The sequence below is a fragment of the Maylandia zebra genome, linkage group LG3 (genome assembly GCF_041146795.1).
Source record: "Maylandia zebra isolate NMK-2024a linkage group LG3, Mzebra_GT3a, whole genome shotgun sequence".
Taxonomy (NCBI): Eukaryota; Metazoa; Chordata; class Actinopteri; order Cichliformes; family Cichlidae; genus Maylandia; species Maylandia zebra.
Genome location: NC_135169.1, coordinates 59,676,752 through 59,704,588, shown reverse-complemented (window position 1 = coordinate 59,704,588; position 27,837 = coordinate 59,676,752). Strand labels below are relative to the sequence as shown.

Here is a 27,837-nt window from a genome sequence, read left to right as displayed (position 1 = left end):
GAAATCAACGGAGAGCCTTAAATCCTTCGGTTATGTTTTCCATGAAGACGGAGCAGAAAAGGAGAACACCTTCTTCCCAAGCTCTGCATGAACTGATGGAACAGTGAATGTAATGATGTCCTGAGACTGCAGGCTGTGACTAAACTGTTTGCCTAACATGTACTCTGATGAATAGGAGGCAGTAACCCAGAAACAGATTGATAGATAAAATGATACTAATGGACCATCCTGTGTAAGACCAATGAGGACCAGTTAACCAGAGAACACAGAGTATAGTGGTGTTCTTCTGTTGTAGAGAAAGATTAAAAATATAAGACACTGGCTCAGCTATGATATTTGCAGCCAAGTGCAAGAAGGAAGGAGAACGATTGTGAGGACGAGTTTCTGGTGTTGGGGCTATTCAAAGCCTTACAAACCTCTTCTACTGTGACAGGTGTGAAGGAAAAGGTATCAGTAAGCAGGAACTACGAGCAGAGTTGTGTGCAAGAGGTTTACCATCAGATACTGTGCTGAACAAAGAGCAAGAAGCAACAAAGTGTTTGTTAAAGCAACATTTCAGTTTTGTCTGACACAGGAGTGGAGTCGATATTTAAGTGAGGAGGAAGCTCTGAGGAGTCACAGCTGGCAGAGACACTTTATAGTTTGCCAAAACCTCCTACGGTCGTTTGGACTGTCAGTCGTTAAAGTAAAAAATAGTTACATCTTGATGATGGAGGCAGTAATCCGATTACACAGCTAATGAAAACGTAGCCAATCAGCATCAGAGCCAGACTTCCTGCCCAGGCCTGGTTTCTCTCATGTAGGAGATCGGCCGGTACTGAACCAAACCAGGCCTGTCCCGACCTTTCACCCTGACCTGGCAAAAAGGGGCGTGTCTGTCCACAAAGTAGACACAACTCTCCTGTAAATGTTCCCAAACTGACATTGTCAGCCTGTTTAATACGACCCCAGTTCAAACTGATGCGGGCTCGGAGCGTGAGATTTTAGTGTTTCTCACAGCACCAACTACGCAGTGATCACTCAGGTCGTTGGCAAAAACTGCAGATGTGGAAAACTTATGCAGCATATTAGTTAAAAAAGGTCAATAAGAGCAGATTTATCTGGGTGTTTAGGATCAAGGCGTGTGAGGCTTTAAATAATTTGAGTCAGTTTTAAAAACAAGCAGCGTGCCTTAAAATCATCAGACACAGAAGAAAGCCAGTCCCAATGAAAATCATCCATCTGAAAGACGTCATTAAAATGCAGCTCAGATAAAAGTTGAACCAGAGACGGTGATGTGCTGGGGGAAGCAGGTGGAGGCTGATAGCAGCCAACAACAGTCTGATTTCCAAACAGATCAATAGTTAAGGCCAAGATTTCAAATGGCTGAGGTGCAGATGGAGAGAACAAGACTTGAGCAGCAAGACAGAGCTTCACATACACTTCCAGACCTCCGCCTTTTCTGGGACAGTCTGAGAGCTAAATGTTAAATCCATCAGTTGCTACGTTTTTATCCAGTAAAGATTTGGAAAGTCTCAGAAACAACAATGATACCAGCACCGCTTGAACAGGCCCAGATTCCAATCATATCCATGTCAGGAAGCACACGACGTGATGCACGTGTAACCCAGACAGTTTTTAACATCTGCTGGTGTTTCACATTCAGCCAGAGGCCCAGGGTTAGGTTGGATACCAGACAATAATAAAAGCATCGTTATTAGACTCTAGAGCTCGTTTATAGCTGACACCACATGTAGAGTTTAAGTTCACACAGAGACGATGACATTTTTCTAAAACCAGCAAACAATAAACAAGAAATGTAACAAGAGTTTCAGAAGAAGCTGTTTTACAGAGAAATGATTCCCTGAAGACAAAATTATTATTATCATCTTTATTTCTCCAGGTGAAAATTTAATTGAGATTAAAAATGTTGTTTTCAAGAGAGACCTGGCATCATGGCAGCAAGAGTCAGAAATACATCATAATTCAAACAAATACAAAATAGGAAAAACATCCTACATAAACTTCATAAAGTTTCATTAACAGACTTTGAACAATGGACTTCAAACTTCCCCCCAAAACAACAGAAACACATTTGAAGACAATGAATGACATTTATCCCTCTAAAGAAGGACTTAGACTACGATTTAATATGAATGAGAACATGTTCATAAATGGATGCAACCAAAGATTTCATCAATCCCTGATTTAGAGACAACAGAACATTTGGTTTGATTTCACAAGATAAGAATGACGACTGAGTTGGAAGATTGTTTTATGTTTAGTCAAATCTTTCCTACATAAAGTCGGATTACAAAATCATCCCCTAAATTTGTTGTTTTATTCAAGGAATTGAAATTATGGAGAAAATCTGTGAAATGACTTAAAGAAAACAAACCACAAAAACTCTATGATGCTCTAAACCTCCTGGTTTAGGTCGGACACCTTTCTGATGATGAGTGCATCTAACATTTCCTCAGAAGTCAATGTGCCATATGATTGCATTAGCAATAAATTACACACTATATAGAACCACTTCATAGGATTATATTTGTGCGCAGATGTTTGCAGCTATCAGCGAATATTTATCAGCTACTTTGAAACAAAGAAAGACTTTTTATCCATAACAGCAAATGAACTGTACAACAGAAAATACAAATGCTATTTATGGTCTCCTCACAACAATGATAAGAAAAATAAACTGGGCCAATATGTCATGTTTCTTAATACAGAGACACACATGTTAATGTGATCTCTGGTCTCCTCTGAGTGGGAGTTATTATAACTGACTGTAAAAAGTCAGCACAAGGAAAATAAACTGCACCTAAACTTGGTTTATATCTGACCCAGACAGACTGCAGGTCATAACTTCTTACCTGAAGTTCAGTTCACCTGACACTCGGACCGGCAGCCGCCTCGGGTCTCTGCTCCTCCTGCCTCCCCTTTCCCTCATCCACCTGCTGCCTCTGTGGAAGCTCCGCCATAGCCACCACCAAACAACTGACTTATTTTTACACATCGACCAGCATCCGGCCAATCCGCCATCTTTCATTGTTTATACCGTTACAAAAAAATAAAAAAAACATCATCAGCCCATAAAAACGAAAAATCATCATCGGTATGCCCGATGGCCAGTCCAGCTATGGTCGTGCCATCAGTTAACCCTTCACGTGGCAGCTGTGACACGCGTGCCCAGGGTTGCCGACCCCTGCTCTAAAGCATCTGATTTGGATTCCTGAGATCAAATATATTTTCCTTTGTGTTTGTTTTCTTCCCATTTGTGGCTTTAATGTAGTGTTACATCCTGTTTGTTTGCTTCCATCTGTATACATGTCCAGATTCACTGTTATGTTTCTATTCTTACATTGCTGTGTGATCACTGTTCCCTCTGCTGACTGATGTGACCTTTTGTATCTCACACTGATACTTGTCATATTTGTATCTGCGCCTAAAAGATAAAAAGTTTTCCACGCTAAAACACAGCTCCACCTCCTGCAGTTCTCCCTCTGAACCACTAGATGTCTCTGTTATCTAAATGAAGACGTGCAGCACAGCAACCACAGCAGCGCTCAGATCACACGTGTCCTGTTATTATGTATAAAAGCATGAAACAGGTGAGACAGGTGGGATCAATATTAATGTTGTGGAAATATATGAAAAAGCAACAGAAGAGTGAAAACATTTCCTGTTTCTAGAAAGATCTTTCAGCTCACAGCTGCTCACAGACTGTATTTACAAGCGACAAACTGCAACTCTACAGTACATCTACAGTATATATCAAATATATTCTGTATTCAAATCTATTGAGTGATGTTTGAAAGCCTTTCCAGGTGAGTTTGATCCAGGAGGGTCTGAAGCCAGAGTCAGACAGAGACTGTGCAGAGACTGTAGAAGGACAGAGCAGCAGCAGAGCAGTCCAGATACACTGATGATCCTCTGTCAGATCCAGAGGGACACACAGGGATGATGCTGGACTCTACATTGTGTCTGACAGTGGAGCTGTTCTCAGAGCAGTTCACTCTGCAGCACTGACAGTCATCTGCACTTCTTCTCATTCCTCTGTCAGTCACTGCTGGATGAAGCTCTCCTCTCCACCTCCCAGTAACATGGCCCAGTCAGAGCGTCTCTACACACAAGCTGCTGCTGCTTCAACCTCTCTGGATCATCAGGACACAGCTCCTCCTCTCTCAGCACACACACCGTCCTGTTTACCATCATATCCTCCACCTGCAGAGAGAAGAAGGAAGAGCAGAGGAGATAAACGAGTGTTTCCAGAGACTCTTCATCAGCTGTCAGTCAGTGATGCAGCACATCCAGTATAAAGAGCAGCAGGGACTTCAGTGCTGGGACTGTACTAGGACTCATTGTTGCTTCACTTTTTCTAATCTTTGGATTTTTATTGAAGTTGATGAAAATGTTTTTCCCTCCTAGTTTGAGTTTGGACTTTCATTCATTAGAAGAACCTTGGTGTGTCCACTCTGAGCTCTGTAGGAACCCCAACAACAAGCCCAACAATCCAGATGGACGGTTCCAGCTGTTAACTGGAGGAATTCCATCCAAACATCTGCTCTCACTAAATTCTTCCTCACCTACAGACTGTGTTCTTCACTGCTTTAAACTTGGAAACGAATGCAGTCATTGGTCTGCGTGCTGCTTTGTTCAGAGAGCTGATTGGCTGTTGACAGTGTTTGATCAGAGCGTGTCAGCCGTTACCATGGTGACCATAAAGGTGAGAAACAGGAAGTGTTTGTGTCCAATCCTGAAGCCTGTCACCATTCTCCTCTCACAGCTTCACTGAGAAGCTGCAGCTTTACAGGAAACACTGGATCTTTGTTTCATACTGACTGTGTTTAGTACAATACTGCTGACAGCACCACCCACTCACTCCATCACTCTACTGACCTCAGAGTCTCCAGTCTGTAGTCTGGACTCTGCTGAAGATCAGACAGCTGCTTCACATCTGGATCCTTCAGGTTGTTTCCTTGCAGCTCCAGCTCTCTCAGATGGGAGGGGTTGGACTTCAGTGCTGCTGCCAGATAATCACAGCTGATCTTTGACAAACCACAGAAACTCAATCTGTATAAAGAATGAAAGATGTAAGTTTATTAGACAAAGTGTGAGCTTGAAATCATTCAGTGTTTCATCATCTGTTCAGAGCTGAAGAAGGTTCAGAATGTAGAAGTTTAGAAAATGGAAACTCCAAACAGCTGAAGCCAACAGGAAGCAGCTTCAAACAGGAAACTGTGCAGAGTTTCAGACTATATGTCCTGATGCAGCCAGTTGGATTTTGGAGATTTGAATCTCTGTTCTGTGACTAAGTCCTTGAATCATTTCTTCCAGTTGGTCCAACAAGACAGACTAAGTGTTGGACATGTGTTGTGGCTCCATTAGGGGAGCTTCTAAATGTGATGTGATGGCCCCTCTGGGTCTGTCAGGTCACAGCACTGAAGAGAGCTCAAACTGGGCACACAGTTGTTCCAGTCTGGACCAAAGACTCTATACTGGGACTGAGGGACTGCTTTGACTGCACCCACTGGGACTTTTTAAAGGCTCATGTTCTCACTTAGATCATCGATTTCTACTTACATTTCTTTCTGGGAAAAATGGGGATTACTTTGGAAACAGGAAGTATTTTCCCCAATAAGCAGCCCTGGATTAGTAAATCACTCCAACATGTTCTCAGGCAGAAGAAGCTGTCTTGTTATGAGGGAGAGAAGAAAAAGATTGAGGCACAGAAACTTGTTGAAAGAGAGATAAAGCAGCTAAAATCAGGTGTAAAAGTAAAGCAGAGGATGAGCTGAATAAAGGACACTCAAGGCTGGCTTGGAAAGGAATGAAGTCCATGGTGGGGATGCAGAACAAGGAGCAAAGATGAATGTGATGCTGAATCAGCAGAAGACTTGGACTCATTTGATTCCAGCTTTGATATCGTTGATTTCAATGAAGAGCTTTGTGATTGTAGCAAAGGGCTGGTAGCTCTGAGAGTCCCACTGATGAGGTGTTTGTGTGGAAATCTCTTAGTGGGACCAAAGAGAGAAAAAGCCCTGGTCCTGATGCTGTGGGAGGGAAATGATTGAAGTGTGCTGTGAGGAACTGACTGGGAGATTTTCACACATTTTCCAGTCCTCCTTGGAACAACAGGAAGTTCCCAGCATATGGAAACAAAGGTTAAGTGTCCTATGGCACTCAGTGATGATGGTGCTGTGGCCCCACCACCTCCACCTCTTTGTAAAGGAACTAACTGTAATCTGAAGCTTCAAATGGAACTAAGACTTCCTCCACTAGGTGGCAGTGTCTGATGAGAAAGTTTTAGTGGAGCTGGCCTGGAGTCAGAAACAGGAAGATGCAGGATTTGGGCTGAAATGGGGAAAAGTGGTTCGCACTAGTGCCTTAAAGCAAGAAGGTTGTAGGTTGAAGCTTGTTGGCCTTTCTGTGGAGGTTGGATGTTCTCCCACAGTCCAATGAAATGCTGCTTAGGTTCATTGGTGCTTCTAAATTGGCTGTAGGTGTGGATGTGAGAGAGTGCTTCTCTGTCTCTCTCTGTTGGCCCTGTGATGGACTGCTCACCTGTGCAGGTGGACCACGCCTCTTTCCCTATGACAGCTAGGGCACAGGCTGCAGCCCTGTGAGCCTAAGCTGAATAAACAGTTAGCAAAAATGATCCATAGATGGCCTGAAATCCCCCAGTTAGCAGTTTGGTAGATAGCTATGACATGCTAATCCCATCCAGCAGCTGTATTCTACCTGTAAGCTGATCCCTGCTGAGCCAAAGCACTTTTTCATATACAAATTACAACCTTTAATAGAAACCTATTGGTCAGCATCTTATTAGCCTGCTGTTAGCTTCATTCCACAGAAAACTGAGAGAAACTAACAAAGTTGATAAAGAATAAAGAGAAATGTGCTGATTTACAGCCTTTGAAGTGCTTCAGATGATCTCTGTCCACTTCTGTCCACTCATTCATTCATGTAAGCTTTCTAATGCAGCTTTGATCTTCACAGTCTGCTTCATGAAACTCATTCTAACCCTGAATGTCAGAGTGTTCCTCCTTCTCTTTCCCATCATTCATGCTGGCAGTGGAGGAGATTTGGATGTTGGACTGTGTTTTGGATGATGTGTGTATGTTTGTGTTGGACTGCTGTCTGTAAAGCAAACGCACATTTTGCTTTGGATTTCAGTGTCAGACAGACTTTAAGGTGGAATGAAGAGTTGGAGAGTTTCACAGTGAATTATCCAGTGGAGGATTTTTCTTCTTCTTTGAAGGTTTGAAATGTGAACATTGTTCTGCTGCAGTCAATGGACTAAACCAGAGAAGAAGAAAACAGACTTTACCATGAAGATCCTCAGTGTGGATCAGTATAATATCAGCCTGATGTCTGCAGTTTAGTGTCAGCACAACTTTCACATCATATTCATCTCAGCACAACTAAAACATGCTGACTGACCTCAGAGTTTCAAGTCCACATCCTGGACTCTCCAGGAAACCACACAGATGCTTCACTCCTGAATCCTGCAGCTTGTTGTTGCAGCTCAGGTCCAGCTCTCTCAGATGGGAGGGGTTGGACTTCAGTGCTGCTGCCAGATAATCACAGCTGATCTCTGACAAACCACAGTCCCCCAATCTGTATAAAGAATGAAAGATGTAAGTTTATTAGACAAAGTGTGAGCTTGAAATCATTCAGTGTTTCATCATCTGTTCAGAGCTGAAGAAGGTTCAGAATGTAGAAGTTTAGAAAATGGAAACTCCAAACAGCTGACAGAGTTCATACGCCTTTGTCAGGGTCAAATTCAAGCAAGACCATGTGAAAATTAAAACACATCATCCTAGGTGAACTTAAACACCTTTGTTCCCCTTTTGTTAAGACATAGAAAAGTACACCACACAAAAATACTGCAAAAGGAAACGGTCGCCTTATATACATAGTGTATAAACTCAAAATGCACATTTCACTTCAAATTAAGATTAAGGCTTTGAACAGATCACATAGTTCAGTTCAACATATAAGACTTTAAGAATGCACAAGCATCTACTTAAAATCTATTTAATTTATCATCCATGATATTATTTTGTACAATTCCAATGTATTTTGTTCATCTCCCTTAAATAAACAGGCAGTCTTAAAGTATGAAATATTCATATACAAACACATATAAATGTGTGTACTGTCTCAGTGGCTGATAGTACCCCACAGGCCTCAGTGTGAGCTTGAAGACATTTATAATGTTTAAGTAGTTTAATGTGCAGGTGCTGACGATAAACACATTTTGAATGAAAGCCGGGGAACTTTGGTAGCACAGAAACAAGTGGCTATTCTTTGTGACTATATGGATCACTCACAATACCATTATTTCACACAAAGGCACCAAATTAATACTCAAAAAAGCTGCAGCAATACACACAAATATAAACAGTACTTGGTGACAACTTTGCTTTTAGCCTTTAACCCTTCTTGACTACTTTTGATGTGGCCTCTATATTTTACCTTTAAAAACAGTTTATCTTGCCAATCTGTTATTTTCTCATTTTGACCAACTGTATCAGCACAATTTATCTAAATTCAGACAAAATTTAAAATACACGTAGAAAGTGATATTTTGACTGTAAAAACCACACACATGTTTAACGAATCATCTTCATAACTTGAAATGCAAATAGAGATTGTACATTTTTAAAAATACGCACACGTTTTGCAAACAACAAAGTTATATGGTACTATTTACCAAAAAATGCAGCCAAGGCTCAGACGTTTTTCATATAATCATTTCAAACTATTTACAGAACAATCAGGTGTCAAACAATAGTTTGTGTCACTCTAACACATATGAGAACAGCACAGGGATAAACCTGCAGGTCTGACAGCAGGTGTGTCACTCAGCGTTTACACTGCAATCTGCCTTTGTTGGCTTTAAGGCAGCAACTGTGACGATCACTAGTAGAACTGACACACAAAACAAAACAACAGCTACACACTAAATACACAAGACAACAAACTAACTTGAGACCAAACACGGTAAACGTCACAAATCTCTCACGTATCAAAACTCTCTCTCTCTTTCGCTCACTCGCTCTCTCTTGCCGGTCACTCCTAAAACTTCCCCCTTTTGCTAAACAACCAAATGTCATGTTTCCATATCATTTTTGATTGGTCGACATGGTACATTTTCCCACCTATAGGGCTTTGGAGCGTGATGTCACGGGAGATGGGCCATGCCCCCTTCCGCCATGACAGTAGGCCAGCCAAAGGATACCATTTCAGCTATGGATCGTACGTGTTGTGTTGTCGGTTGCAACGTTAGATCACACGATCGTGAAGGCAAGAAGCTGGATAATGGGCTCTCTTTTCATCGTTTTCCGTCCTGGAGGCAACGTGAGGGATCCCATGTATCCGATATTACTAAACAAAGACGTCAGGCTTGGATTGCAGCGGTGAGACGAGCGGATATCGAGTTCTCTGCAATCCCCAGCTTTTTGTTGGTTTGCTCACGGCATTTTCTTTCCGGTGAGTTCTAAATTAATTCATATCACTCTTGAAAGGCTTTTAGTGTGATTTTCAACGTGCTGAGGTCATAGATAATGAGATAAAACATGCTAATGTGTGATGCTGCAGAACCACATCATGTCGACTGAGTAGCTTATGATTTGGCATTATTGCAGGCAAACCAGCATATGAAATGGATGTAACAAATCCAGACTGGGCACCAACACTGCACATGGGGCATGACGACATACCTGTATCAGACTCGGACCGGCACTCAAGGCGTACGCAACGGAAGCGAAAAAGAGCACCCATCGGAGGTAAACAACCCCCCCCCCTCTAAAAACATACTAAATTGCTATCACTGTACACTAATCCGCACATAACTTCCAGATGAATCACACACCTGTCATTGGAATATTGGTGTACATTTACCTTATGTCTAATTTTATCTTACAGGCTTTCGTTATGCAGCTGCAGAGTCTGAAGGTGTGCCCCGTGCAGAAGTGATTGATGAAGATCTGACAGAAGACCAACAGCAAAATCACAATGTCATGGAGGCAGTGGACAGCAGTTGTGTTGGACAAGTGGAGGTTGAGGTAGCAGCTGCAAATGTGGATATACTGAAGAAATGTAAACCTTTTAAAATGATGACAGATTACAAACTCTCAGCTGTGTCTGTAATCAAACCTCTGTAACTTTGCTTCACTTCAGCAGCATCAGCTCATGTTCACATGTTGATTCATGGTTTGCTTCAGTTTTTGATGGACTGCAGAATATTTTGAAGGTTATCTGCTATAAAAAGCCAGAACAGGAAAATCTGCTTCATGTGTTTCTGTTTGATCCTCAGTGACTTTGACACAAAGGCCTCTGCTGTGATGATCACACCTCTGATCAAGTCTCACAGTGTCAGCTTTGTTTTTATACATATGGATATGTGCTGATAAATGATCAGAGTTATATTTCCCACTGTCTGCTGTGTGCCGTGACCTTTGACCTGCTAAAGACAGTCAGCTGTGGATTATTCATTGTTGTGTCTGATACTTAGAACTGTGAGGAAGAACACTACACAGTTAATCAGGGTCCCCTCTCTCTGAATCAGGGAAGGTGGGCAGGCCGCGTGTGGGCCGCGGGCCATACGTTGAGTCTCACTGTTTGAAATGTGAACATTGTTCTGCTGCAGTCAATGGACTAAACCAGAGAAGAAGAAAACAGACTTTACCATGAAGATCCTCAGTGTGGATCAGTATAATATCAGCCTGATGTCTGCAGTTTAGTGTCAGCACAACTTTCACATCATATTCATCTCAGCACAACTAAAACATGCTGACTGACCTCAGAGTTTCAAGTCCACATCCTGGACTCTCCAGGAAACCACACAGATGCTTCACTCCTGAATCCTGCAGCTTGGTGTTGGAGCTCAGGTCCAGCTGTCTCAGATGGGAGGGGTTGGACTTCAGTGCTGCTGCCAGATAATCACAGCTGATCTCTGACAAACCACAGTCCCACAATCTGTATAAAGAATGAAAGATGTAAGTTTATTAGACAAAGTGTGAGCTTGAAATCATTCAGTGTTTCATCATCTGTTCAGAGCTGAAGAAGGTTCAGAATGTAGAAGTTTAGAAAATGGAAACTCCAAACAGCTGACAGAGTTCATACGCCTTTGTCAGGGTCAAATTCAAGCAAGACCATGTGAAAATTAAAACACATCATCCTAGGTGAACTTAAACACCTTTGTTCCCCTTTTGTTAAGACATAGAAAAGTACACCACACAAAAATACTGCAAAAGGAAACGGTCGCCTTATATACATAGTGTATAAACTCAAAATGCACATTTCACTTCAAATTAAGATTAAGGCTTTGAACAGATCACATAGTTCAGTTCAACATATAAGACTTTAAGAATGCACAAGCATCTACTTAAAATCTATTTAATTTATCATCCATGATATTATTTTGTACAATTCCAATGTATTTTGTTCATCTCCCTTAAATAAACAGGCAGTCTTAAAGTATGAAATATTCATATACAAACACATATAAATGTGTGTACTGTCTCAGTGGCTGATAGTACCCCACAGGCCTCAGTGTGAGCTTGAAGACATTTATAATGTTTAAGTAGTTTAATGTGCAGGTGCTGACGATAAACACATTTTGAATGAAAGCCGGGGAACTTTGGTAGCACAGAAACAAGTGGCTATTCTTTGTGACTATATGGATCACTCACAATACCATTATTTCACACAAAGGCACCAAATTAATACTCAAAAAAGCTGCAGCAATACACACAAATATAAACAGTACTTGGTGACAACTTTGCTTTTAGCCTTTAACCCTTCTTGACTACTTTTGATGTGGCCTCTATATTTTACCTTTAAAAACAGTTCATCTTGCCAATCTGTTATTTTCTCATTTTGACCAACTGTATCAGCACAATTTATCTAAATTCAGACAAAATTTAAAATACAAGTAGAAAGTGATATTTTGACTGTAAAAACAACACACATGTTTAACGAATCATCTTCATAACTTGAAATGCAAATAGAGATTGTACATTTTTAAAAATACGCACACGTTTTGCAAACAACAAAGTTATATGGTACTATTTACCAAAAAATGCAGCCAAGGCTCAGACGTTTTTCATATAATCATTTCAAAGTATTTACAGAACAATCAGGTGTCAAACAATAGTTTGTGTCACTCTAACACATATGAGAACAGCACAGGGATAAACCTGCAGGTCTGACAGCAGGTGTGTCACTCAGCGTTTACACTGCAATCTGCCTTTGTTGGCTTTAAGGCAGCAACTGTGACGATCACTAGTTGTCACGGTCGGACGGCCCTTGTCGGACGGCCCTTTCCGGACGACCCTGCTTGTGTTTATGTTTTCTGTATATGTGTTTGCTTCTCCCTCCCTGGCCCTCGGGGTTGTTTACGGAAGTGCGCGCCATGGGAGAGGCGTGTCCTGGCGACTGTCGTCATTGGGAGTCCCCCTTCGCTGTTGCCGGCCCACCTGCAGCTGATTACCTGACCAGTGGTTGGTAATCATTCCTCCAGGCTAGAAAGGGGTATTTAACCTGGACTCACGGCGACAGTCGACGTGGGATTATTACTCCGAACTGGTACAGTCTGTGCGAGCAGTGTGAGTGTGTTATTCGGCTAGCGTGTGGCTAACGCTGGATTTTCCTTCTTCCTCCAGGAGGGGCGAGCGGAGAAGCGAGTTGGGGAGCACACACACGAAGGGAGTTACTACACGGAACGCACTGGGAGCAAGGGACGAGCACGATTGGAAAATTGCACTTTTGAATGGATTGTTGGACTTGTCTGTTTCACTGTAAATAAACGCACTGTGTTTCTGTGAGCAAGAACCGCGCCTGGGGCCCTCTTTTCCGTGACAGAATAATCCCACCACCATGGACCCAGCGGATTCTGCTTCACGCCAGCTGTCTATCCAAGCGGAGGTTTTGGAGCGACACGAGGAAATGCTGAAGCACGTTTCAAAGGAACAAACCGCGCTTCTGCAAGCCATGACAGAGCTTAAAGGTATGTTGATTTCCTCACCTAATACGGCTCCAACGCAGCCCGCCCCTTCGCTGGAAGCCGCGGCAGCCTGTCCGCTTCCTCCTTCACCTCCACCGCGGCAGCGGGAGTACTCACTCCCCGCACCCAAAAAATTTGATGGCGAGTTGGGGAGGAGCCGGGGTTTTTTGACGCAATGCTCTCTTGTGTTTAGACAGCAACCTTGTGCCTTTGCCTCTGATTCTACTAAAATCACTTATTTGGTGCAACTTATGACTGGGCGGGCGCTTCAATGGGCTCAGGCAGTTTTAAATACCCAGCCCTCTGTGTCATATGACGTCTTTCTCAGCAAGTTTCGCTGTGTGTTTGATAAAGGCGCTAGCTCGGATGCTGCAGGTCATCGCATGTTTTCTCTGAAGCAAGGTAGGGGGAGTGTTGCTGACTTTTCCGTGGCGTTCTGGATCCTGGCGGAGGAGTCGGGCTGGGAGGAGAAAGCACTGCGTGGAGCCTTCCTCAACAGCCTTAATGAGAATATTAAGCGTGAGTTAGCAACCAAGGAACTGCCTAAAGCTTTGTCTGCTCTAATCAATATGTGTATTAACTTAGACGACCACATGCGGGAGTTCGGCAGAAGAGCCGGGGATGGTCGGCGGCCTGCTGGGGGCACGGGTACATCTAGGGACCTTCCTACTCTGATGTGGAGAAGTGAGGAGGAGGAGCAACACGGGGATGAAGAGCAACCCATGCAGCTCGGCGGAGCCAAGCTTTCCTCCTCTAGACTGGGGCGCAAACAACGGACTGGTGAGTGCTTTCTTTGTGGAAAAAGAGGACATTTTGTTGACTCCTGCCCAGACCGAGTAAAAGAGTCGGCCCGTCAGTAATTGTGGGGATACTGGCGGGCGCCACAACAAAAGTGTTCCCTCACCTCAGCTGCCCTGCTAAATTAATGTCTCACTCCCTCACTCACTCCTGCTGCGCACTCATTGACTCTGGTTCTGAACAAAATTTCCTAGACGAGGAGTTAGCCAACATCTTAGGCCTGCCCCTACTTCCCCTTCCAGAGGTCCTGAAGGTCTCAGCCTTAAATGGCGGCCATCTAGCCTCCGTCACACATCGCACTCAGGAGATTACACTCATTATTTCGGGAAATCACTCTGAGAAAATCAGTTTGTTGGTATTCAAAGCCCCCCACACCCCACTGGTACTGGGATTTCCTTGGCTCCAACATCACAACCCCCAAATCGACTGGGCCAAAGGGTGTGTAACTGGCTGGAGCACGCGGTGTCATGAACAATGTTTACTTGCCGCTGTCCCGGACAATCCTGGGACCGCCTCTGCGAAAAGCTCCTCACCCCCCGACCTTTCCTTGGTGCCCGCCGACTACCACGACCTCGGCCAGGTATTCAGCAAAAGTAAGGCGTTGTCTTTGCCTCCACATCGGCCTTACGACTGTGGAATCGACCTACTCCCAGGCGCTCCCCTGCCAGCAAGTCGGCTCTACAGTCTGTCTAAACCGGAACGCGAGGCCATGGAATGCTACATAACGGAGTCTCTGGTCGCAGGTATTATTCGCCCATCTACTTCGCCTTTAGCAGCAGGATTCTTCTTTGTAAAGAAGAAAGATAAGAGCCTGCGTCCCTGCATTGACTTTCGAGGGCTGAACAAGATCTCTGTTAGGAATAAATATCCACTCCCCCTGCTGGCCTCGGCATTCGAACTATTACAGGGGGCAGTCCTGTTCACCAAACTGGATCTTCGGAGTGCCTATCATCTGGTTCGCATCCGCAAGGGTGACGAGTGGAAGACGGCTTTCAACACCCACCTGGGGCACTTCGAATACTTAGTGATGCCCTTCGGTCTCACTAACGCCCCCGCGGTCTTCCAGGCCCTGATTAATGATGTGCTCAGGGACTTTATTAACCATTTTGTCTTCGTGTATCTGGATGACATTCTGATTTTTTCCAGGTCGCAGACTGAGCACATCAACCATGTACGTCTGGTTCTACGGCGCCTATTGGAGAACCGCCTTTTTGTGAAAGCGGAGAAATGTGAGTTCCATGTGGAAACTGTTTCTTTTCTGGGTTTCATTGTGGAACAGGGGCGTTTGCGAGCTGACCCGGCCAAAGTCAAAGCCGTAGTGGAATGGCCTATTCCCAAGACCCGCAAGGAGGTGCAGAGGTTCCTGGGCTTCGCCAATTTCTACCGCCGCTTTATCAGGTATTTCAGCAAGGTAGCCCTTCCTCTAACCAACCTAACTTCTCCTAAGTTGTCTTTCCAGTGGGCCTCCGCAGCCCAGCAAGCGTTTGATCGGCTCAAGCACCTGTTTTCCTCGGCTCCGGTCCTCGTCCAGGCGGACCTCGGCCGGCCTTTCGTCGTCGAGGTGGACGCGTCCGATTCGGGCGTGGGGGCGGTTCTCTCCCAACGGATCGACGGCAAGTTGCATCCCTGTGCGTTCTTCTCCCGCAGGTTGTCTCAGGCCGAGAGAAATTACGACGTGGGCGACCGGGAGTTGCTCGCCATCAAGTGGGCCCTTGAGGAATGGCGACATTGGCTGGAGGGCACTGAGCAGCCTTTCGTGGTGTGGACGGACCACAAAAATCTGGCGTATCTCCAGGCAGCCAAGCGCCTCAACGCCCGACAAGCCAGGTGGGCCTTATTTTTTACTCGTTTTCACTTCTCCATTACTTACAGGCCCGGTTCTAGGAACACTAAGCCAGACGCGTTGTCGCGCCAGTTCGCACCCGTGACCGATGAGGACGAGAAGGAAAAACCCATCCTGCCCCCCACCTGCATTGTGGGTGCACTAACATGGGAGATTGAAAAGGTGGTCAGGGACGCCCAGCGACAGGAGCCCGACCCTGGCAGGGGCCGAAAGGGAGACTATATGTTCCGGCCACAGCGCGTAGTCAGGTCATTCACTGGGCACATACTGCCAAGTTTTCGTGCCACCCAGGTAAAAATCGCACGGTCTCCTTTCTACGACGTTTGTTTTGGTGGCCCTCTCTTGTTCTCGATGTCCGGAACTATGTTGCGGCATGCCCGGTGTGCGCACGGAACAAAACCACCAACTCGCCTGCTTCTGGCCTCCTGCGACCATTACCCACTCCAAAACGCCCATGGTCGCACATCGCCCTGGACTTCGTCACCGGCTTGCCTCCCTCTGCAGGTAACACCTCCATTCTAACCATTATTGACCGTTTTTCCAAGGCTGCCCACTTCATTGCTCTGCCCAAGCTCCCTTCTGCCTTGGAGACGGCCCAGTTACTGACGCAGCATGTGTTTCGGCTCCACGGCATACCCCAGGACATCGTTTCCGACCGTGGCCCTCAGTTCACCTCGCGGGTTTGGAAGGAGTTCTGTGCAGAATTGGGAGCTCAGGTCAGTTTGTCCTCCGGGTTCCACCCCCAAACTAATGGTCAGACCGAAAGGGCCAATCAGGAGCTGGAGGCCATGTTGCGTTGCGTCGCATCATCGAACCAAGCGACCTGGAGCGAGCAGTTGGCCTGGGTGGAGTATGCCCACAACGCCAGCACGTCATCAGCGACTGGACTCTCGCTCTTCGAGGCGTCGCTGGGGTATCAACCCCCTCTCCTCTCCATCTCTGAGGGAGAGCTGGCGGTTCCCTCGGTCCAGCACCACCTTAGGCGCTGTCGTCGGGTCTGGCGGGCCACGCGCGCAGCACTCCTGAGAACGGCCGAGCGGAACAAGGCATTGGCGGATCGCCGTCGCACTCCTGCTCCGGATTATCAGGTCGGCCAGCGGGTGTGGCTCTCCAGCAAGCACATCCCTCTTCGGACTGAGTCCAAGAAACTGGCCCCCCGGTCTCTTGGCCCCTTTGCCATCCAGGAGGTCCTGAACCCGGTGACGGTCCGGCTGGCCCTTCCGCCTGCTATGAAGGTACATAACGTCTTCCATGTTTCTCAGGTTAGGCCCGTCCGGACCAGCCCTTTGTGCCCGCCCCCTGGGCCCCCGCCACCCGCCCGGATTATCGACGGCGCCCCGGCGTATTCCATTACTCGCATAATGGATGCCCGGCGCCGCGGTAGGGGCTTTCAGTTTTTGGTGGATTGGGAGGGGTACGGTCCGGAAGAACGTTCTTGGGTGCCGCGGTCTGCCATTCTCGATCATCGCATGGTGAGAGAATTCCGCCGCCGGCATCCGGACAAGTTTGCCAGGTCGCCCGGAGGCTCCCATTAGAGGGGGGGTACTGTCACGGTCGGACGGCCCTTTCCGGACGACCCTGCTTGTGTTTATGTTTTCTGTATATGTGTTTGCTTCTCCCTCCCTGGCCCTCGGGGTTGTTTACGGAAGTGCGCGCCGTGGGAGAGGCGTGTCCTGGCGACTGTCGTCATTGGGAGTCCCCCTTCGCTGTTGCCGGCCCACCTGCAGCTGATTACCTGACCAGTGGTTGGTAATCATTCCTCCAGGCTAGAAAGGGGTATTTAACCTGGACTCACGGCGACAGTCGACGTGGGATTATTACTCCGAACTGGTACAGTCTGTGTGAGCAGTGTGAGTGTGTTATTCGGCTAGCGTGTGGCTAACGCTGGATTTTCCTTCTTCCTCCAGGAGGGGCGAGCGGAGAAGCGAGTTGGGGAGCACACACACGAAGGGAGTTACTACACGGAACGCACTGGGAGCAAGGGACGAGCACGATTGGAAAATTGCACTTTTGAATGGATTGTTGGACTTGTCTGTTTCACTGTAAATAAACGCACTGTGTTTCTGTGAGCAAGAACCGCGCCTGGGTCCCTCTTTTCCGTGACACTAGTAGAACTGACACACAAAACAAAACAACAGCTACACACTAAATACACAAGACAACAAACTAACTTGAGACCAAACACGGTAAACGTCACAAATCTCTCACGTATCAAAACTCTCTCTCTCTTTCGCTCACTCGCTCTCTCTTGCCGGTCACTCCTAAAACTTCCCCCTTTTGCTAAACAACCAAATGTCATGTTTCCATATCATTTTTGATTGGTCGACATGGTACATTTTCCCACCTATAGGGCTTTGGAGCGTGATGTCACGGGAGATGGGCCATGCCCCCTTCCGCCATGACAGTAGGCCAGCCAAAGGATACCATTTCAGCTATGGATCGTACGTGTTGTGTTGTCGGTTGCAACGTTAGATCACACGATCGTGAAGGCAAGAAGCTGGATAACGGGCTCTCTTTTCATCGTTTTCCGTCCTGGAGGCAACGTGAGGGATCCCATGTATCCGATATTACTAAACAAAGACGTCAGGCTTGGATTGCAGCGGTGAGACGAGCGGATATCGAGTTCTCTGCAATCCCCAGCTTTTTGTTGGTTTGCTCACAGCATTTTCTTTCCGGTGAGTTCTAAATTAATTCATATCACTCTTGAAAGGCTTTTAGTGTGATTTTCAACGTGCTGAGGTCATAGATAATGAGATAAAACATGCTAATGTGTGATGCTGCAGAACCACATCATGGCGACTGAGTAGCTTATGATTTGGCATTATTGCAGGCAAACCAGCATATGAAATGGATGTAACAAATCCAGACTGGGAACCAACACTGCACATGGGGCATGACGACATACCTGTATCAGACTCGGACCGGCACTCAAGGCGTACGCAACGGAAGCGAAAAAGAGCACCCATCGGAGGTAAACAACCCCCCCCCCCTCTAAAAACATACTAAATTGCTATCACTGTACACTAATCCGCACATAACTTCCAGATGAATCACACACCTGTCATTGGAATATTGGTGTACATTTACCTTATGTCTAATTTTATCTTACAGGCTTTCGTTATGCAGCTGCAGAGTCTGAAGGTGTGCCCCGTGCAGAAGTGATTGATGAAGATCTGACAGAAGACCAACAGCAAAATCACAATGTCATGGAGGCAGTGGACAGCAGTTGTGTTGGACAAGTGGAGGTTGAGGTAGCAGCTGCAAATGTGGATATACTGAAGAAATGTAAACCTTTTAAAATGATGACAGATTACAAACTCTCAGCTGTGTCTGTAATCAAACCTCTGTAACTTTGCTTCACTTCAGCAGCATCAGCTCATGTTCACATGTTGATTCATGGTTTGCTTCAGTTTTTGATGGACTGCAGAATATTTTGAAGGTTATCTGCTATAAAAAGCCAGAACAGGAAAATCTGCTTCATGTGTTTCTGTTTGATCCTCAGTGACTTTGACACAAAGGCCTCTGCTGTGATGATCACACCTCTGATCAAGTCTCACAGTGTCAGCTTTGTTTTTATACATATGGATATGTGCTGATAAATGATCAGAGTTATATTTCCCACTGTCTGCTGTGTGCCGTGACCTTTGACCTGCTAAAGACAGTCAGCTGTGGATTATTCATTGTTGTGTCTGATACTTAGAACTGTGAGGAAGAACACTACACAGTTAATCAGGGTCCCCTCTCTCTGAATCAGGGAAGGTGGGCAGGCCGCGTGTGGGCCGCGGGCCATACGTTGAGTCTCACTGTTTGAAATGTGAACATTGTTCTGCTGCAGTCAATGGACTAAACCAGAGAAGAAGAAAACAGACTTTACCATGAAGATCCTCAGTGTGGATCAGTATAATATCAGCCTGATGTCTGCAGTTTAGTGTCAGCACAACTTTCACATCATATTCATCTCAGCACAACTAAAACATGCTGACTGACCTCAGAGTTTCAAGTCCACATCCTGGACTCTCCAGGAAACCACACAGATGCTTCACTCCTGAATCCTGCAGCTTGTAGTTGGAGCTCAGGTCCAGCTGTCTCAGATGGGAGGGGTTGGACTTCAGTGCTGCTGCCAGATAATCACAGCTGATCTCTGACAAACCACAGCCCCTCAATCTGTATAAAGAATGAAAGATGTAAGTTTATTAGACAAAGTGTGAGCTTGAAATCATTCAGTGTTTCATCATGTGTTCACAGCTGAAGAAGGTTCAGAATGTAGAAGTTTAGAAAATGGAAACTCCAAACAGCTGAAGCCAACAGGAAGCAGCTTCAAACAGGAAACTGTGCAGAGTTTCAGACTATATGTCCTGATGCAGCCAGTTGGATTTTGGAGATTTGAATCTCTGTTCTGTGACTAAGTCCTTGAATCATTTCTTCCAGTTGGTCCAACAAGACAGACTAAGTGTTGGACATGTGTTGTGGCTCCATTAGGGGAGCTTCTAAATGTGATGTGATGGCCCCTCTGGGTCTGTCAGGTCACAGCACTGAAGAGAGCTCAAACTGGGCACACAGTTGTTCCAGTTCCAGTCTGGACCAAAGACTACTTACATTTATTTCTGGGAAAAATGGGGATTATTTTGGAAACATGAAGTATTTTCCCCAATAAGCAGCCCTGGATTAGTAAATCACTCCAACATGTTCTCAGGCAGAAGAAGCTGTCTTGTTATGAGGGAGAGAAGAAAAAGATTGAGGCACAGAAACTTGTTGAAAGAGAGATAAAGCAGCTAAAATCAGGTGTAAAAGTAAAGCAGAGGATGAGCTGAATAAAGGACACTCAAGGCTGGCTTGGAAAGGAATGAAGTCCATGGTGGGGATGCAGAACAAGGAGCAAAGATGAATGTGATGCTGAATCAGCAGAAGACTTGGACTCATTGGATTCCAGCTTTGATATCATTGATTTCAATGAAGAGCTTTGTGATTGTAGCAAAGGGCTGGTAGCTCTGAGAGTCCCACTGATGAGGTGTTTGTGTGGAAATCTCTTAGTGGGACCAAAGAGAGAAAAAGCCCTGGTCCTGATGCTGTGGGAGGGAAATGATTGAAGTGTGCTGTGAGGAACTGACTGGGAGATTTTCACACATTTTCCAGTCCTCCTTGGAACAACAGGAAGTTCCCAGCATATGGAAACAAAGGTTAAGTGTCCTATGGCACTCAGTGATGATGGTGCTGTGGCCCCACCACCTCCACCTCTTTGTAAAGGAACTAACTGTCATCTGAAGCTTCAAATGGGACTAAGACTTCCTCCACTAGGTGGCAGTGTCTGATGAGAAAGTGTTAGTGGAGCTGGCATGGAGTCAGAAACAGGAAGATGCAGGATTTGGGCTGAAATGGGGAAAAGTGGTTCGCACTAGTGCCTTAAAGCAAGAAGGTTGTAGGTTGAAGCTTGTTGGCCTTTCTGTGGAGGTTGGATGTTCTCCCACAGTCCAATGAAATGCTGCTTAGGTTCATTGGTGCTTCTAAATTGGCTGTAGGTGTGGATGTGAGAGAGTGCTTCTCTGTCTCTCTCTGTTGGCCCTGTGATGGACTGCTCACCTGTGCAGGTGGACCACGCCTCTTGCCCTATGACAGCTAGGGCACAGGCTGCAGCCCTGTGAGCCTAAGCTGAATAAACAGTTAGCAAAAATGATCCATAGATGGCCTGAAATCCCCCAGTTAGCAGTTTGGTAGATAGCTATGACATGCTAATCCCATCCAGCAGCTGTATTCTACCTGTAAGCTGATCCCTGCTGAGCCAAAGCACTTTTTCATATACAAATTACAACCTTTAATAGAAACCTATTGGTCAGCATCTTATTAGCCTGCTGCTAGCTTCATTCCACAGAAAACTGAGAGAAACTAACAGAGTTGATAAAGAATAAAGAGAAATGTGCTGATTTAAAGCCTTTGAAGTGCTTCAGATGATCTCTGTCCACTTCTGTCCACTCATTCATTCATGTAAGCTTTCTAATGCAGCTTTGATCTTCACAGTCTGCTTCATGAAACTCATTCTAACCCTGAATGTCAGAGTGTTCCTCCTTCTCTTTCCCATCATTCATGCTGGCAGTGGAGGAGATTTGGATGTTGGACTGTGCTTTTGGATGATGTGTGTATGTTTGTGTTGGACTGCTGTCTGTAAAGCAAACACACATTTTGCTTTGGATTTCAGTGTCAGACAGACTTTAAGGTGGAATGAAGAGTTGGAGAGTTTCACAGTGAATTATCCAGTGGAGGATTTTTCTTCTTCTTTGAAGGTTTGAAATGTGAACATTGTTCTGCTGCAGTCAATGGACTAAACCAGAGAAGAAGAAAACAGACTTTACCATGAAGATCCTCAGTGTGGATCAGTATAATATCAGCCTGATGTCTGCAGTTTAGTGTCAGCACAACTTTCACATCATATTCATCTCAGCACAACTAAAACATGCTGACTGACCTCAGAGTTTCAAGTCCACATCCTGGACTCTCCAGGAAACCACACAGATGCTTCACTCCTGAATCCTGCAGCTTGTTGTTGTATCTCAGGTCCAGCTGTCTCAGATGGGAGGGGTTGGACTTCAGTGCTGCTGCCAGATAATCACAGCTGATCTCTGACAAACCACAGTAACTCAATCTGTATAAAGAATGAAAGATGTAAGTTTATTAGACAAAGTGTGAGCTTGAAATCATTCAGTGTTTCATCATCTGTTCAGAGCTGAAGAAGGTTCAGAATGTAGAAGTTTAGAAAATGGAAACTCCAAACAGCTGAAGCCAACAGGAAGCAGCTTCAAACAAACATACCACGAGAAAAAACTCTGAATGTTTCACATTAAAGTCGTACATTTATCATAAAAACAGGACAAAGACTTGAAAAAGTCGTGTTTTTCCTTCCAGGAACCACAAGGCTTCACTTTTAAAGGTGAAGTGTGAAAGAAATGGACATATTTGAAGTCCAACACCTTTTTCCAGTCACATTATTAAAGCAGACAAACTACAAGCTCATTTTCATTCCAACAAGTCATCTTCTGACCTGGACTAACAACACTGGTCTCTATGTGCAGCTGGCTGTGAGACCAGTGCTCAGGGAGCGTCTACAAAGTGCAACACTGAAAGAACATCACACACTCATTTGCTTCCATCATCCAACCTGAAGAGGATACAGAGACGCCTCCCCTTCAAAGTAAAAGCTGCTCCTTTTGGACACAGTATCAAAGAAAGTCTACAGTATAACATAGAAAAGACAGAACAAAGTTTTGGTTGTTTTTAAATTGTGCAGAAATGAAACTACACTAAGCTCAATTATGTGACAGACATTTCATCCCATGTCAGTTTGGCCTCATCCTGGGCCGGATTATCCAGCACACACTCTGACCACAGGCCCAGGGGCCACGCACAGCTGGGCTCCATCCAAGAGACAGGAAACAAACCAACACAATAATAAAAAGCACCATCTGATCTTCTTACATCTTCAAGACAAACATAGTAAAAACATGAGCATATTTGTTTCCTGATAAAATGATGTGACAGGTAGAACAGAGTAAAGTGGTGGTGTTACAACCTTTCTCCCCTCTGCTGCCGAGGCTGTTAGTCTCTCCCAAACTCAGCTACAGGACTTCCAAATGAATGAAAGCAGCAGAAGTGGCTTTACGAATGAAAGAGGAAGCGGAGAAGAAGAGGAGAGGGAGGCCACCCTGACCATCACTCCAGCTGAAAACATCACACTTCCATTAAAGTTGGTGAGAAAATGTTGAGCAGGATGAGCTGCTGGCTAATCTGGAGGCTGTAGCAGCAGCTCACAGTCACAGTGGATTTCCACTCATGAAAAAGCTCTGGCTGCTTCATTTCTCATTTCATATCAGAGACTTTAAAGCTTCACTGAAGCTGTACTGTGATGCTTCCATATTCCAGTGAGGCCTCCATAATGATTTCAGCTGTTCTGTACACACACTGTGTGCCCTGTATGGCTCAAAGTCTCTGCAGCCTGTTTTTATCTGCTATCATCAGATCTTCATCATCCTCATTCACATCCCTCACACACTCTACAGCCTCATCAGCACTGACTTCATCTTCACTGACTGATGGAGCACAACATGAACCTGTGGAGGCTGAAACACTGTCCTGTCAAACATCTCCCCGTCACCACTCCACTTCTGTCAGCCTTTAAATGAACCCTGCTCAAGTCTGTCACTTCTGTTTGGAGCCAAAAGAGGTTAAAGATTGTGTCACTACATTCTTGTCTAGAAAATATTAAAGTGTATTTGGTGACACACAAAAAAGGGTAAAAGTATAGTTTGGGTCCACACATGTCCAAACCCTGGTGTGTAGGCCTACTTAGTATTGAGAAAAGCCCACTAAAAGAACGCCCACCAGACCAAAGCAATGGTTTTGACTTGGTCAGCATTAACCCCGCCCCCTGACTTTGATGGGTGAAGCTGACAAATAAAATGTATTTATGAACAACGATGCAGGGCCAGGAGTAGCAACGTGAATTAAATAAATAGATCATTAAATAATTAAATGTGTCAGTAAAATAATTAAAATAGAAAACAAACCAACAAAATATGTAATTAACTAATTTGAATTGTACATAAATACATAATGAATTATTTTAAATGAAATTAACTGATAATTAATTATCAGTATATTTTTTTTAATTAATTATATACATTTTTAATTAATCACTGAAATAAATAATTCATTAGTGATGTATTTATTTAATACAACCATAAAATTATTGCTAGTTTAATCAAAATAAATTTAAGACATCAATATTAAAGGTTAAATTATGATAATGAATACATGCAACTATAACTGATGACGTAAGAATTTGGATTTTTTAAGCTAAAGCGAAGGTGCTGACTCACTTGGCATGTTAGGCTACGTTCACTCTGCAGGTCTTAATGCTCAATTCCGATTTTTTGATCAAATCCGATTTTTTTATCTGCTCGTTCACACTACAAATAAAATGCGACAGCAAACGCGCTCTAGTGTGAACGCTCAAAGCGGCCCGCATGCGCAAAAGAAGATGTCACACACAACGTGCTCTGTTTAGACCCAGAGCAAACAATATTGTTTGACAGATGGCCCTTAATATAAAGACTTCGGACTTTACGTTTCCCAATTTTTACTTTAAGTTATTTTGTTATTTACATAATAATGTAGATAACCTAATAATGATCCTTATTGCTGTTTTAGAGGAGCGGTGCTTCAAAGGATAGCTGCAGATTTCTGTCAGAATCTGTAGATTATACAGTACAAATAAAATGTTCACGTTTCTCCAACGTTGTCTTCCCAACAGTTTCACTGACATCTACACGGGATGGCCAGGAAGCGTTTGCGATGTCTTATCGGGCGCTGATAATTGGCGTCTGTCTTGTGTTGGTGACGTAAAAGACGGATTTAATGCGACTTGACCGTTCAAACAGCAGTCGCTTTCTAAAACATCGGATATGTATCGGATTCAGTACCACATACGAAAGTGACCCAGATCGGATTTGAAAATATCGGATTTACGCCGTTCACACTGTCATAGCATGATCGGATATGGGTCGCATAGGGTCAAAAAAATCGGATTTGATGCGCTTTCGCCTGCAGTGTGAACGTAGCCTTACTCTCAAATCCTCCCTAATAACAAGAACATAATTACACTTTAGCCACAAGAGGGCAGCAGCATTAAGTCGCATGTATATAAAGGTACAGTGATTATATTACAGTGATTTTGACAAAAACAAAACAGAGGTTCATGGCAGTGTGTTTTTCATAACATACCAACCAAATTAAATAATAAAAACTTTATAACTTACAGAGCTTTTTTAGAGGCTTTGACCACTGGCAGCAGCCTCAGAAGAGCCTCCTCTGAAGCAAAGTATTTCTTCAGGTCAAACACATCCAGATCTTTTTCTGATGACAGTAAGATGAAGACCAGAGCTGACCACTGAGCAGGAGACAGTTTATCTGTGGAGAGACGTCCTGAACTCAGGGACTGTTGGATCTCCTCCAGTAGAGAACGATCATTCAGTTCATTCAGACAGTGAAACAGATTGATGCTTTTCTCTGCAGACAGATTCTCACTGAGCTTCTCCTTGATGTACTGAACTGCTTCTTGATTGGTCTTTGAGCTACTTCCTGTTTGTGTCATGAGGCCTTGCAAACGAGTTTGATTAGTCTTCAGACCCAAGAGAAAACGAAGGAACAAGTCCAGGTGTCCATTGGGGCTCTGTAAGGCCTTGTCCACAGCACACTGGTAGAAGTATTTCTCTGTCTCAGAGCTTGTTTGTTGTTCTTCCAGCAGATTGAGTCCAGAGTTGATGAAGGTCAGGTGGACATGAAGAGCAGCCAGAAACTCCTGAACACTGAGATGAACAAAGCAGAACACCTTGTTCTGGTACAGTTGTTTCTCCTCTTTAAAGATCTGTGTGAACACTCCTGAGTACACTGAGGCTGCTCTGATATCGATGCCACACTCTGTCAGGTCTGGTTCATAGAAGATCAGGTTTCCTTTCTGCAGCTGATCAAAAGCCAGTTTTCCCAGTGACTCAATCATCTTCCTGCTGTCTGGACTCCAGTGTGGATCTGTCTCAGCTCCTCCATCATATTTGACCTTCTTCACTTTGGCCTGAACCACCAGGAAGTGGATGTACATCTCAGTCAGGGTGTTGGGCAGCTCTCCTCCCTCTCTGGTTTCCAGCACATCCTCCAGAACTGTAGCAGTGATCCAGCAGAAGACTGGGATGTGACACATGATGTGGAGGCTTCGAGCTTTCTTGATGTGGGAGATGATCCTGCTGGCCTGCTCCTCATCTCTGAATCTCTTCCTGAAGTACTCCTCCTTCTGTGGGTCAGTGAACCCTCTGACCTCTGTCACCATGTCGACACACTGAGGAGGGATCTGATTGGCTGCTGCAGGTCGTGTTGTTATCCAAAGGCGAGCAGAAGGGAGCAGGTTCCCTCTGATGAGGTTTGTCAGCAGCTCATCCAATGAGGTGGACTTTCTTGTTTCAGTCAGGATTTTAGTTTTGTTGAAGTCCAAATGAAGTCGACACTCATCCAGACCATCAAGTATGAACACAACCTGGAAGTCTTCAAGCCTGCAGATTCCTGATTCGTTAGTTTGATTAAAGAAGTGATGAACAAGTCCCACCAAGCTGAACTTTTCCTCTTTCAGCACATTCAGCTCTCTGAAAGTGAATGGAAATATGAACTGGATGTCCTGGTTGGCTTTGTCTTCAGCCCAGTCCAGGCTGTATTTCTGTGTTAAGACTGTTTTCCCAATGCCAGCCACTCCCTTTGTCAGCACTGTTCTGATTGGTTCGTCTCTTCCAGGTGAGGCTTTAAAGATGTCTTCTTGTCTGATTGTTGTTTCTGGTCTGTCTGGTTTCCTGGATGCTGTTTCAATCTGTCTGACCTCATGTTCATCATTGACCTCTGCAGTCCCTCCCTCTGTGATGTAGAGCTCTGTGTAGATCTGATTCAGAAGGGTTGGGCTTCCTGCTTTAGCGATGCCCTCAAACACACACTGGAACTTCTTCTTCAGTTGGGCTTTAAGTTCTTGTTTACAGAGTGGAGCAAATATTTCTGAAGGTAAGAAATTCAGAAAAAAATATTATATAATAAATATCATAGCCTTTCAGTACCCTGAAAGGATGAATGTCTATTGGTCCATTTCTTGAGCTATTAGGAAAGATCAATATTCAGTCTTTAGAGAAATTCTCTTACTGCTCTGCAGATGGTCAGCCATCTCATGCTGCTTAAGTCTCCTCAAGAAGTGGAGTGTGATCTTCAGAAATGCTTCTCTGCAGCTCTTTCTTTCATCTTCATCCTCTCCTTCAAACATCTCCTCATCCTCCATCTGGCTCTTTAAAGTTTCTGGGTGATCTGGACTCAGAAGCTTCTGGATCTTCTTCAGCTCGTTCTTCACAAACATGGTGATGTTGTCCTCCAGCCGCTGGAAAAGAAGACTATATGAATTACCCAGTGGTAAATGGACTGGTTCTTATATAGCTCTCTTTGATACTCTGTGCACACAAAGCATTTTATACAACATGCCTCATTCAACCAAGCACATTGTTCTATGCTTAAATACTTTCTTTCACACTCTGATGGATGCATCAGAGGGCAGCTTGGGTTTAGTACGTTACCCAGTACATTTGCCAGCCAGGGTTTGATTCACAAACCTAACTAGTAGCTGACCTGCTCCCCT

At 44.7% G+C, this 27,837-nt stretch overlaps 1 protein-coding gene and 1 long non-coding RNA gene across 3 annotated transcripts; both read right to left on the bottom strand.

Moving 5' to 3' along the window:
* Positions 1-1,855: 1,855 nt before the first annotated feature.
* Positions 1,856-5,230, bottom strand: LOC143416875 (uncharacterized). The gene is made up of 2 exons (XR_013097132.1): positions 4,882-5,230; positions 1,856-4,206 (listed from the first exon to the last, which is right to left on the bottom strand). It is a non-coding gene; the product is annotated as an uncharacterized LOC143416875 (long non-coding RNA).
* Positions 5,231-7,382: 2,152 nt separating this feature from the next.
* LOC143416845 (protein NLRC3-like) lies at positions 7,383-27,617 on the bottom strand. Of its 2 annotated transcripts, XM_076882496.1 has the most exons (4): positions 27,354-27,617; positions 25,442-27,212; positions 10,792-10,968; positions 7,383-7,602 (listed from the first exon to the last, which is right to left on the bottom strand). In XM_076882496.1, the coding sequence occupies exons 1-4, from the start codon at positions 27,559-27,561 to the stop codon at positions 7,407-7,409; spliced, it is 2,352 nt and encodes a 783-aa protein (XP_076738611.1). In that variant the 5' UTR covers positions 27,562-27,617; the 3' UTR covers positions 7,383-7,406. The 2 variants fall into 2 exon arrangements, 1 of the variants encoding a protein (XP_076738611.1); XR_013097093.1 differs by lacking the exons at positions 10,792-10,968; positions 25,442-27,212; positions 27,354-27,617 and adding an exon at positions 9,914-10,228 and having other exon boundaries at positions 7,523-7,602.
* Positions 27,618-27,837: the final 220 nt, after the last annotated feature.

What these genes read in the sequence shown, in the direction of transcription:
- LOC143416845 (XM_076882496.1), bottom strand. Translation starts at nt 27,561, where the DNA reads ATGTTTGTGAAGAACGAGCTGAAGAAGATCCAGAAGCTTCTGAGTCCA. An exon ending in GGCTGACCATCTGCAGAGCA is followed by an intron (nt 27,213 to 27,353) that starts GTAAGAGAATTT and finishes TCTTACCTTCAG; the next exon opens with AAATATTTGCTCCACTCTGT. An exon ending in AAAGCCTCTAAAAAAGCTCT is followed by an intron (nt 10,969 to 25,441) that starts GTAAGTTATAAA and finishes TTCTTTATACAG; the next exon opens with ATTGTGGGACTGTGGTTTGT.